General features: G+C 41.2%; 1 protein-coding gene across 2 annotated transcripts in view; it reads left to right on the top strand.

Moving 5' to 3' along the window:
• The window catches only part of ap2b1 (adaptor related protein complex 2 subunit beta 1), a 280,263-nt gene that overhangs the window by 54,508 nt on the left and 212,250 nt on the right, over positions 1–13,505 (top strand). For both annotated transcript variants that reach the window (XM_048557271.2, XM_048557272.2), the window contains exon 8: positions 2,439–2,559. In XM_048557271.2, the coding sequence (XP_048413228.1) occupies positions 2,439–2,559 (121 nt within the window). The remainder of the gene's footprint in view (positions 1–2,438; positions 2,560–13,505) is intronic.

A 13,505-nucleotide genomic window follows, 5' to 3' on the forward strand; every position in this document is an offset into this window, starting at 1 on the left:
CAGTTCTTGTGTTAGCTGCAAGCTTACTCTCATACTTTATTTTCCCCTTAACCAATCCCTTGGTACACCTTTGCTGATGTCTAAACTGTTCCAAATCCTCAGGCCTATTGTTTTTGCTTGCTAATTTGTATGCCTTTTATTTGAACATAATATCTCTCATAAGCCATGGTTTGTCCACTGTTTTCTTCATATTCTTGTATGCCAGACAGGAATAAACAATTTTTGCAAGTCGCTCATTCTCTCTTTAATGTTCGCCTGTCCACTGTCGTTCCTTTCAGTAACATTTCTTTCATCATTGTCCGCTCACACCTCGTATCACTGTAGTTCCCCTTATTAAGAAGCAGGACCTTAGTCTTAGAATCAACTACATCTCTCTCATTTTTGATGAAGAATACTATCATATCCTATCTGGCCATTATGCTTAGCTGCACAAAGTGTAGGCACACTGATCTACAAGCTGGTGGTAGCCGCACACCAGATTGGTCCTGCTCTTTCCTTGCTGCTTTCAAGATTTGGCAGAAGATTTGGCTTCAGAAGCACTTCTTGTTCCATACACTTCACACACTATCTAGATGGTGCATTGCTCAACCAGTTAAAATGTACACTGCAAAGTATAGTTTTGAGAAGCATTGCCATTTACTAAAAGACGATATGTGGACCTTTAACAGGGCTGCACAAAGTGACAACTCTGAAGAACTGTCCCAACTAGAGCATGACAGTTATTCCCACTTTGGTCTGTTCCATATTTCTGCTACTCCTCAGTTCTCAATTTTATTTTTCCATGTCATTTTTATTCCGTACACACTTTTTGCCATTTTTACTGTGGGAACTGAGCTGAATATTCCAAATACACTGAGCTGTCAGGCAATTACAAACTGACTGTCTTATAGAAACAGTTATGGTGTCTGAATCATTCAGGTGCCAGAAGTAGCAACAGACTCTAAAATTAACTTGTCTATTTCATTTTTCCTTTTTCACTGTTGTAAATGATTGGCAGACCCTGATAACACAGGCCCTTGGGGAGTAATAAACAAATAACAATCATTTTTAAAGATAGTTAATGCCAAAGCCTCAGTATGAATTTAATGAGTTTGAGTACTGTTTTTCTCATCTTATTCTTTTTGCAGTTTGCATTTATTGAACAATGGGGAGAATTCATTTGCTGGTTCTAAACTGTCCCAAGGGATCTTTCCCTCCAGCCAAGAAGGCAGGCAATGTCTCAGGTTAACATCTTAACTGAAAGACAGCATCACTGAGAGTGTTGCATTCCTTCAGTACTGTACTACATTGTCAGCTGTTACACCACACACACAGATCCCTGAGATGAAACTTGCTTGCCACCTTCTAGCTCGGATGAACCATGGCGGACAGCACCCAATTTTCTGTAATCCATTAATAGGTTGATGGTTACCATTAGCCAGCTTCTAACTGGAATAGCCATGTAAATACAGGAACTGCAGGGGTAAGACAGAGGCTAGAAACTCTACAGGCCCAACTCACCTCTTAATTCCCCAAAACCTGTTTGCTATCTTCAAGAGACAAGTCAGGAGCATAATGGTACAATCTCCACTTCGCTGGAAGGATGGAGCTCCAACGATGAACGAACATTGGGAGCAGGAGTAGGCCATTCAGCCCCTTGAATGTGTCCCACCAATAAAGAACTTCATAACTGATCTAATTGATTCCTCAAATCCACCTTCATACGTTCCTCCAAGTTAACCTTTCACTCCCTTGCTTAACAGGAATCGAATCATCTCTGTCATAGCGTTTTCAAGGATTCTGCTTCCAACACCTTTTCAGGAAGAGAGTTCCAAAGCCACTAAACCCTCAGAGAAGAATAATTTAGCATAATCTCTGTTTTAAGTGGGTGACCCCTGATTTTCTTTTTAAATCTGTGACCTCTAGTTTTACATTCAACTGAAATAAGAAACACCATCACCACATCCGCCCTTTTGATTCCAATGAAGTCATAACCTACTGTTGTGAACTTCAGCAGATACTAGTATAGAATGTCCAGCCTTTTCTAGTAAGACAGCTGTCTGAAGGATGGACAATAAATGTTATCCACCAGGTGAAGCTCCCATTCCAAGAGCAAATAAAAAAAATCCTTTCCAACCCCTTCCTGTAGCAGAGATATCCTTAGTAATTCATCCCATACAAATTTCAAATTATTTATTTAGGGAATTATGAGCCGTTGGCTATTCTAATTTTAAAGGCTGGGAACACAGTTACAACTAATCAAACTAATCAGTTAGAATAGCAAAGACCCAGGAGAGGCTATTTTTCACAAGTTTCTTGATGTTAATGGAAAACATCAGTATGTATATAAATTAGGGAAATGCAATGATCAGTGAGGATAATAAGTTTGTTGGAGTAGGCATGGAAAGGCTAGAAAGGCTGCATTTTGTAACAAATCCATATCATTTGTTAATTTTCAGGCCTGAAATTCTGAAGCAAGAGATAAAGGTGTTCTTTGTGAAGTACAATGACCCAATCTATGTGAAACTGGAGAAACTGGACATCATGATCCGTCTGGCCTCTCAGGCGAACATTGCCCAGGTTGGTGTGCGTTTCTTGACTGACCAACCCCAAAGTAATGTGAAAGCACATGACTGCCGTCATTGTGAGACTGAGGAAAAGGATTCAGGTTTGAAAACTGTGATGGCTGTTTTGTAATGGGAAACCATAGATGAATATTTCCTGTACGTAAATGTATTTAGAATCTAATGTAAGTGCAGGAGACACCATTCAGCCAGTTGTGCCAATGTGGCGTGGAGATCATTTATAAGTCTTGGCTACATCATAAGTATTCAGTTACTTATGATAGAATAGGAATCTTCGCTTCAGTCACATTGATCTACCTAATGTCTGCAGTGTTTGAATTGTTTGTTTTAAACCATTCTCTTCCACCTGTGCTCCTGTTAAGGCCAAGCTAAATAGGGTAGTGCTTGCATGGTTCCTCCTCTTCTAGGGGCAGCTACTGCGTCTTTGACAATGGGTTTAATTGTGTTAGATCTCACATCTTTCAATGAGTCTGAGTTACGGAAGTAGGCTCAAAATGTGCCATCATTTGTATAGTACTGATACTGCGCACAGTACAAAAGAGTTACAAGGTCATGAAGGCACAAAAAAAAACAGAATAGAACAAAGAACAGGAAAATCAGAACAGAATCATTAGAATAATACTCAGACAATCAAATATTCAGAAAAACAGAAAATATCACAAAACTATTAGAATCTACAGTGTTAAAAATCTGTCGATATGCATTTTGTTAGAATACACATGCCCCCTCCCTGATCACTATTGGTCAGTGGAGCTACGCTGTTGCTGTGTGATTGGCTGTCTCGTAGATGGACAGGCATGTTGCTCAATCATATTCAAACTTTAAAGGTTTTGAAACTCTGCATACGGTTTTCTGTCTGAGTAACTTTGCTGGAACTGAAAACTAGAAATTTCTCATTACAGGTAAAATAAAAGAATATTGACTTTTGATCAGTTCCAACACAGTTATATGGTTTAGCACATTCCCATTAAAATTCCAATATCTTAAGCAGGTGAACGAGAGAGAAAAAAGTGGCTGTCGTTAACCATTTGTGGTCTGGTTTGAATCCTTTTACGAACTAATTTAGTTCTGTAATTATCAATCAAATAATTAGTGATGTTTAGTCTAGAGTTGAATCAAATGTCAAATATTGTTAGTTATGACCATGAATGTTGCCATTATTTTATCTATGACTGGCAGAATGTTCTTCAATTGTACGTACTGGCTATAACTGTTGTATTATTCAGGTGTTGTTAAGTACAAATGTTAATTTTATTATCTTATGGCCTTATTTGACCAAGGGAAAAATGTTGTCAGCTACTGTTGAGGGGGTCATCTTTTGTTACTCAGTGATGGGCAGCCGTCAGCCATCTTGTGCTATTCAGTGAAAGCTGGCCCTATCAAGTTGACATATACTTACCTTGAGAATTTCTCAGAGAACTATCCTCCTTGACCATTGCTTCTCTATTGTAATGTTACTAATAGAGGAATGAATTGCATTCAACTGTGTTTTGATGTTGCTCACACATTTTTCTTTATTGCATGACCATAACTACTCAACATTTAAATTAATTAAGTTGAATCATGGTAACCATCTCTCACCTTGAGCCTGTTCAAAATGCAAAACCTTCTGTTTCAGATTTGTACAGTGCCTGTGCAAACCACACATTTTGAAGAGTCAGTGCTGTTAAAATATTACGTTTTCTGTTCAATGTTCCTTATGCATTGGAGTGGTTTGAAGTGTGGAGTGTGCAATATAATTGTTCAGTCATACTGCAAGTCCAGGCTTGTTAACGATGTCAGTAAATTTCCATAAATTCAGAAATCAGCATTATATTTTAACTTTATATCACTTGCGAATATGTAGTAACCTGTCATTTGTTGTTTAAGTTCTGATTAGGTTTGTTGCCCTTATTTGTTGGATAGAGGTTTATGATTGTGAATTACTGTGTGTGGGTATGGGGAGGGGGGAGTTGGTTAGCTCATTAGGCTGAATGGCTGGTTTGTGATGCAGAGCAATGTCAGTTGTGCAGGTTCAGTTCCAGCTTTGGCTGAAGTTACTTCATGTTTGAAGTGATCTGCTCGGTGTATTTATCTGCTGTAACATATTGCTAGTAATTATCACAGAGGAACAGATTATTTTGTGATTGGTAATCTCAGTTCACAAACAGGAACTAATTCCTCAATACCCCTCACTATTTTAAATTTGTGTATCCTTTGAAATATCCCCTGTCCAGTATTGAGATGTGTGGTTGCAAGCCTAGAAAGGTGCAGAGAGCTAGATAGTAACAAAGAGTTAGAAGTTCTGGTTTTTATGCTGCTGTTTCTTACTTTGTTAGAAAAGACCTTGCATTACTAAGTAAGGCATGTTCTGCAGAACTGCATGTGTTGACTCCTTTGATTATGTTCGCATATCACTCATTTGCTCATTGACTTACATTGCCACCTGTTCTGCCACCACCTCAATTTTAAAATTCTCATCCTTATGTTCAGAGCCCCATATCGCCTCACCCTTCCTCTACGCATAACCTCCTTCAGCCTATAGCCTTCTTCCAACTCTGCCTTCCTGTATATCATTGTCATTTGCTGCACAGTTGACACCTTGTGCATTCAGCTGCATGGTAGTTCTTTCCCAAAACCTCAACCTCTACATCGTGCCTTCTCTTTTACAATGTTGTTCATAATCCCTGCTATACTGTCAGCTGTTTTAGGCGTGTGAGTTCTTTTTTGAAGAGAAAGCTTGACAGATGCATTTCAGAGTCAAAACAGGTCTTGACAGACTGGAAAGGGAGAAATAATTCGCACTGGTGGAAAGATAAGGAACAACAGAGTACAGATCTAAAGTATTGGCAGAAGAAACGATATAGACATGAGGACACATTTTCACATGGCGACTGATTGGGTTCTGCCTGAGAGTGTGGGGAAAGCAGGGTGAATCAGGGCATTCGAAAGGAAATGGGATCATTATCTGGAAAGGAAAAATATACAGGGCTAGAATCAAAGGCAGGAGAGTGACATTAAGTGAATTGCTCCTGCAGAGAATCAGCATGGAAACAATGTGCCGAATGGCCCCTGCGTTGTTGTAACTTTTAATGTGACAATTCTGTTACTCATTTCATAAATCTATGAACTGTCAATGGACCTTGTGTGAACAAACTTGGAATCGTTTATAAAGTTTAAGGTACTGTATGAATGCCAGTTATTGCTGAGTTGATTTCCTACTAAGTTCTCCAAAATATTTTCCAAGTTTCTGTATTTTAATATATTGAGATAAACAGGAATATACTGAGAGGGCTAGATAAAGTGAGTCACCTTTGCCAGCAAGAGCAGTACAGGTAGATGGAATGCTGTTCTTCATTGGCAGAGGTATAAAGTACAGAAGTAGGCTTATAATGATGAAGTGGAGCAGGACTCGTGAAGGGTTCCAACCTGAAATGTCGACCTTTTGTGCTTCTTTGATGCTGCCTGGCCTGCTGTGTTCCTCCGGCTCCACACTGTATTGACTCTGACTCCAACGTCTGCAGTTCTTGCTATCTACACATAATGATGAAATTGTGTAAGACACTGGTGAGGTCACGTTAGAGTGTTGTGTGTAGTTCTGGTCGCCAGATTACAGGAAGGACACCATTGCTCTGGAAAGTGCAGAGAAGATTTATTAGAATAGTGCCGGATCTAAACATTGTAACCGTGAGGAGATATTGCAGAGATTGGGGTTGTTTTCCTCAGAACATAGAAGCCTGGGGAGGCGGGGCGGGGGGCATGATTGAGGTATACAAAATTGATGGCTAGTATTAAAGGTATCACTTGACCGGGAGCTCACAATCCAGGGGTGATAGATTCATGCTAAATGGAAGAAGGATTAGAGGGGATGTGAGGAAAAGCGTTTTTACACAGGATGGTGGACATCTGGAATTTGCTGCTTGAGTTGGCGATGGAGGCAAAGACCCTAAACTCTTTCTCAAAAATACCTGGATTTGCATCATAAGTGCTGTAAACTGCAGGGCTATGGACCCTATGCAGGAAGATGGGATTAGAAAGAGCATTCAGGTGTCTTTAAGTCGGACAGGACAAAATGGACCAAGTGGCCCCCTTGTGTACTATATCATCACTACGGTGCTGTGGAAAGTTAACGTGATGTCAGGAAAACCAAAACAGCCCTGTGATGTTCAATATATCAGTAAAATTTGCACATTCTGGATGAGCATATCATGCATCATATAAATAATAGAAGTCTGTTTTGAAGCAGATGTGTTATCTGAACTCAAATAAGTTTCAGCCAAGCTCACCATATCCTCCTCCCTTCCCCAGACGTGCACATTTACAGGCACGCAATTCTAATCAGACATGTTGCCGCTGCCTCATTCTGTCTAGTCGCTGGTGTTTTCAAACCAGCCTGTCCAGCCCAGGGTAAGGAGCTTGAACAAAGGATCAGAATCACAGACTTTCCAACTTCACAACCTGCTGATTACCCCTGCGTCAACTGACAGAGTTACTTCTGCCAGAGCCAAGATAACATGCACGCACCGTGGGCCCACAAGGCAGTCAGTTCTTGCAGCCCTTTCCAAGATGAAAGTGAGCCATAGGCCCCAAGTCCTTCCCTTTGTATTTTATTGATCCTGTGGCTCCAGGGCTGTCCAGCCAGTGTTTCACCGCTCCACAGTTGCCACTGCTGCTTTTGTGGAGGCATAGTTCACAGCCTCAAATCACGCTCCTGTCAACTCATTACACTCACACTTTGGGATCAGCTGAGCTAGTAGTGATTAACATGGCAATCTGTGCAGAGTTAGTTAATCTTCTGAAGAACATGACTAAGGGGCAATTGTGGCACAGGGGTCGCGTTCTTCTATCATCTCTGAACAGGTTGATTGGAAAATATAGGAAAAGAAACAACAGGATTGACTGCTGCTGTTAATTTTTTTTCATTCATTCATGAGATGAGAGCATCGTTGACCAAGCCAGAGGGCAGTTAAGCGTCAACCAAATGGTGGTAGATTGTGAGCGACATGTAGGCCGGACCAGGCAAGGATGGCAGCTTCCTTCCCTAATGGACGTTTGTGAAACAGATGAATTTTTCCAACAATTGCCATGATCATCATTAGACCCTTAATTACAGATTGTTATTGAATTCCATCTTGTGCCCATGGTGGGATTTGAACCCAGATCCCCAGAACATCACCTGGGTCTCTGGATGAACAGTCCAGCAATGATAACACTAGGCCATCACCTCCCCTATTCATTACCCTTGTCCATGCAATAGTAGTGTCCCTGTAGATGTTAAGTGATGATATGGTATGTTGGTGTGCACCAAGTCCTGGAGGGCACCTGAGACCTAATCTAACATGAGTCAGTACTTCCAAAAGTGAAAGGTTGGGAAACATAAACCATAGAAGTACTTAAGAGATAGCCAGATGTAGAGCTGGATGAACACAGCAGGCGAAGCAGCATCAGAGGAGCAGGAAAGCTGACATTTCAGGTCTGGGTGATAATGGGAACTGCAGATGCTGGAGAATCCAAGATAATAAAGTGTGGAGCTGGATGAACACAGCAGGCGAAGCAGCATCAGAGGAGCAGGAAGGCTGACATTTCAGGTCTGGGTGATAATGGGAACTGCAGATGCTGGAGAATCCAAGATAACAAAGTGTGGAGCTGGATGAACACAGCATCCTGAGATGCTGCTTGGCCCGTTGTGTTCATCCAGCTCCACACTTTGTTATCTTATTTCAGGTCTAGGTCCTTCTTCAGGAGTCATAGAAGTATCTTCTACTATCGTAGAAGTACTTAACATATTTTAAAAAGAAAATGCTTTCGTAAAATAGGCTGTACTAAAATTGTGATCTAAAATTCAGGCTTTTCCAATTTTAGCTTTGATTACCATAACTCTGTCATCTATAATTGGGGCAAGTGTTAAAAGAAATGGAGTCAGCACAGAACTCCTGTTGTGTAAGCTGAAGCCACATAAGTGACTCTTTGAATATAAAGAGAAAGAAGTCATCTGTTACAGTATTTTCAATGATGCATTATTCACCTGGAATAATATGTTGAAGCTTGGCATAAAGCTTGAGAAAAGAACATCAACCCTGCTTTTATATATGGCTTTTGTATTGCTTGCTTATAAAAATAACTCAGTGATTCTTTTCACTCGTAAAACCTCATGAAGTACTTACTAGTGTCATTTCTAGTGATAATTTTAACTGAACAGTCTAATTCACCTCCCATGCGCGAGTTTCACAGAAGCATCTAAGATTGGAGTGGGAGTAGGCCATTCTGTCCTTTGACCCTGCTCATGGGAGCATGATTAAATATGAATATGGCTGATCATCTCCCCACAACTATTGGTCCCTTTAGACCTTAGAACTATGTGTAACTTGTTCTTAAAAATATTTAGTGCATTTGCTTTGACCACTGTCTGTCGAAGAGAATTCCACAGCCTCATCATTCTCTGGGTGAAGAAATATCATCATCTTAGTCCAAAATGGCCTATCCTGTGACCCCTAGTTCAGGACTCTCCAGTCATCGTGAAAATCCTTCCTGCATTTATCCTGTGTAGTCGTGTTAGAATTTTATGGAGTTTTATGAGATCCGCCAACCCCCCACCATTGTTTCAGTGACTCTTTGCCAGTTTCCTAATACTTCCTGTTCAAACAGGAATGATTCTGAAATAAAAAATTACAGAATCTCATGAACAAAGATATGTAAGCTTTATTTTTAATGTGGATCTAAAAAGTAGCGGCAGTTCTTTTACAAGTAGTAATTCTGTTGATGGCTGAGCTGTAAATTACCATAAGGCCTCACCTTTGCTCCCTGGATTCTGATGGGCAACAATGGTGATGCATTTGGACCAATGCATCAAGTGTGAAGGAGGTTGAATACTGCATTTACCGGATATGTCTCCGATATACTATGTATGTAGGCCTGTTGAAGTATCATTATCGGTGTTACTGTTCTGCTGAGCCCGTCAATATTTTAGGTTCAGCCTTGTAGTAAAAGCATGAGAAGTAAAATTAAACTTGTGCAAATTTATCAGATGGGGAAGCAAATAAAACAAATACCTGAAAATTTTAAATGATCATCATATCCACATTTCTCCATCATAAGATGACTTGACCTGCTTCTGTAGGTTGTCTGCTCTTTTGCCCATTTTGCCTAACTGATGTCTCTGTTAGAACATAAGAACTAGGAGCAGGAGTAGGCCATCTGACCCCTCCAAGCCTACCCCCGCCATTTAATAAGATCATGGATGATCTTTTTGAACTCAGCTCCACTTACCTGCCCACTCGCCATAACCACCAATTCCCTTACTGTTCAAAAATTTATCTAGCCTTGCCTTAAAAATATTCAGCAAGGTAGCTTCAACCGCTTCACTGGGCAGGGAATTCCACAGATTCACAACCCTTTGGGTGAAGAAGTTCCTCCTGACCTCAGTCCTACATCTTCTCCCCTTTATTTTGAGGCAATGCCCCCTAGTTCCAGTTTCACCTGGCGGAAACAATCTCCCTGCCTCCACATTATCTATTCCCTTCATAATCTTTTATGTTTCTATAAGATCATCCCTCATTCTTCTGAATTCCAATGAGTATAATCCCAGTCTACTCAGTCTCTCTTCATAATCCAACCCTCTCAACTCTGGAATCAACTGAGTGAATCTCCTCTACACCCCTCCAGTCCTAGTATATCTCTTCTCAAGTAAGGAGATCAAAACTGCACACAGTACTCTAGGTGTGGCCTCACCAGGACTCTATACAGCTGCAGCATAGCCTCCCTGTTTTTAAACTCCATCCGTCTAGCAATGGCAGACAAAATTCCATTTGCCTTTTTAATTACCTGCTGCACCTGCAATCCTACTTTTAGCGATTCATGCACAAGAACACCCAAGTCCCTCTACACAGCAACGTGCTGCAATTTTTTACCGTTTAAAACATAGTTCATTTTGCTGTTATTCCCACCAAGATGGATGACCTCACACTTATCAACATTGTACTCCATCTGCCAGACCTTTGCCCACTCACTTAGATGATCTATATCTGTCTGCAGACTTTGCTTCTTCAGCACACTTTGCTCTACCACTCACCTTAGTGTCATCTGCAAATTTTTGACACACCACACTTAGTCCCCAACTCCAAATCATCTATGTAAATTGTAAACAATTGCAACCCCGACACTGATCCCTGAGGCACACCACTAGCCACTGACCGCCAACCAGAAAAACACCCATTTTCCCTTACTCTTTGCTTTCTACTGGTCAACCAGTCCTCTATCCATGCCAATAGCGTGCGACTTTATCTTATGTAGCAGCCTTTGGTGTGGCACCTTGTCAAATGCCTTCTGGAAATCCAGATACGCCACATCCACAGGTTCCCCATTGTCCACCATGAAAGTAATGTCCTCAAAGAATTCCACCAAATTAGTTGAACATGACCTACCCTTCATTAACCCATGCTGGGTGTTCCCCATGGGACAGTTTATATCCAGATGTCTTTCTATTTCTTCCTTAACGATAGATTCAAGCATTTTCACCACTACTGAAGTTAAGCTAACTGACCTACAGTTGCCTGCTTTTTGTCTACTTCTTTTTTTTAAACAGTGGCATCACATTGGCTGTTTTCCAATCTGCGGGAACCACCCCAGAGCCCGGTGAATTTTGGTAAATAATTACTAGTGCATTTGCTATTTCCCCCATCACCTCTTTTAGTACCCTGGGATGCATTTCATCAGGGCCAGGAGACCTGTCTACCTTTAGCCCCATTAGCTTGCCCAGCACTGCCTCCTTAGTGATAATGATAGTTTCTAGGCCCCCCGCCTGCTATAACCTTCTTGCCATCAGTTTTCGACATGTTATTTGCGTCTTCCCCTGTGAAGACCGACACAAAATAACTGTTCAATGTCTTGGCTATTTCCTCATTCCCAGTTATTAAATTGGCCTTCTCATCTTCTAAAGGACCAGTGTTTACCTTCGACACTTTTTTATGATTTACATATTTATCAAAACTTTTTCTGCCTGTTTTTATATTCTGAACTAGTTTACTACCATAATTTGTCTAACTTTTCTTTATGACTTTTTTGTGGCTTTCTGTTGGCCTTTAAAGATTTTCAGTCTACTAGTTTCCCACTACTCTGCTTTTTTGTATGTGTTTTTTCTCCAATCTGATACTTTCCTTTATTTCCTTAGACATCCATGGCTGGCTCTCTCTTTTCCTACAGTTCTTCCTTATCACTGGAATATACTTCTGCTGACCACTGTGAAAAATTGTTTTAAAACTGTTCCTCAGATGACCCACCATAAAGTTTTTGCTCCCATTCTACCTTAGCTAACTCTTCCTCGTTCCTTCATAGTCTCCTTTGTTTAAGCACAGGACTTATGTACTGGATTTAACCTTCTCATACTCCATCTGTATTTTAAATTCGACAATACTGTGATCGGTCCTTCCGAGAGGATCCCTAACTGTGTGACAGGATCATTCCTGTCTCATTACACAGGACTAGATCTAGGCTAGCTTGCTCCCTCATAGGTTCGATTACATATTGTTCAAGAGAATTATCATGGATGCATTCTGTGAACCCCTCCTCAAGGCTGCCATGACCGACCTGGTTTGACCAGTCGATATGTAGATTAAAATGCCCCGTGATAATTGCTGTACCATTGTTACATGCATTAGCTATTTCTGTGTTTATTGCCGGCCCCACCACGATGTCATTATTTGGTGGCCTATAGACCACACACCTATCAGTGATTTCTTCTCCCTGCTGTTCCTAATTTCCACCCACATGGATTCAACATTTTGTTCAGTAGAACCTATGTCATCTCTCACTACTGCCCTGATATAGCCTTAAAAGTCAGAACCACACCACCTCCCGTACCTTCCTGTCTGTCCTTCCGAACAGTTTGATAACTCTGGATATTTAACGCCCAATCATGACCATCCTGTAACCATGTCTCTGTGTTAGCTATTAAATCAAAACCATTTACCATGATTTGTACTGTCAATTCATCCACCTTGTTTTGAATGCTCCGAGCATTCAGATAAAGTGCCCTTATGCCAGTTTTTGCACCTTCTTTTTGGGTCCTATGGCCTCCATTACTAACAGCTCTTGAGTTCTCCTTCCCTTTAATCTTTTTCCTAATTTTCAATGGAGTTGAAAGTTCCTTGTCACCTGCTAACCTGCTGCTTTGCCTTACATTAATTGTTATTGTCCCTCTATGCTCATTTCTCCACCCCCCCCCCACTTACTAGATTAAAGTCCTATTAACCACCCTATTTACCCTTTTCTCCAGAACACTGGACCCCGCCATGTTCAGGTGGAGTCCATCCCAGCAGTATAGATCCCTCCTGTCCCAGAACTGATTATCACCCTTGAAGACCTGTTTTTTGAAATTTTGTTCCTAGCTTTTCATAATCCCGAAACAGGTTTTTTTTTCCTAGTCCTGCCTATGTTGTTGGTACCTACGTGGACCACAGCAACTGGATCCTCTCCCCTTCCTCTCTAGCATCCCCTCAAGCCGTTCAGAGATGTCTCGCAACCTGGCGCTGGGCAGGCAGCACACCATGCGGGATTCTGTATCCTGCTCGCAAATGATACTGTCTATCCCCCTGATGATGGAATCCCCTACAACTACAATTTGTCTTTTTGCTTCCCCTTCAAATGGCCTCCTGGACCACAGTGCCATGGTCAGTTGACTCATCCTTCCTGCAGCCCTGTTCCTCATCCACACAGGGAGCAAGTGCCTCATACCTGTGGGAGAATGTCAAGGGCTGCGGCTCCTGTGTTCCTGTCTGCAGGGTCCCTCTACCTGCCTCACTTAGCATATGAAGCAGGAATCTTGACTCTTTCCCTTCATATTGAGCTGACAGATCGTGAGATGTTCCTGTCTCTGATCAGCTAACATTCTTCAGACAATGGGTTCTGTTTTATATCATCTTGGGCTGTATGGCTCAATTATTCACTTGTTAACCTTGCTAGTTGAAG

This window comes from Stegostoma tigrinum, chromosome 27, assembly GCF_030684315.1.
Source record: "Stegostoma tigrinum isolate sSteTig4 chromosome 27, sSteTig4.hap1, whole genome shotgun sequence".
NCBI lineage: Eukaryota > Metazoa > Chordata > Chondrichthyes > Orectolobiformes > Stegostomatidae > Stegostoma > Stegostoma tigrinum.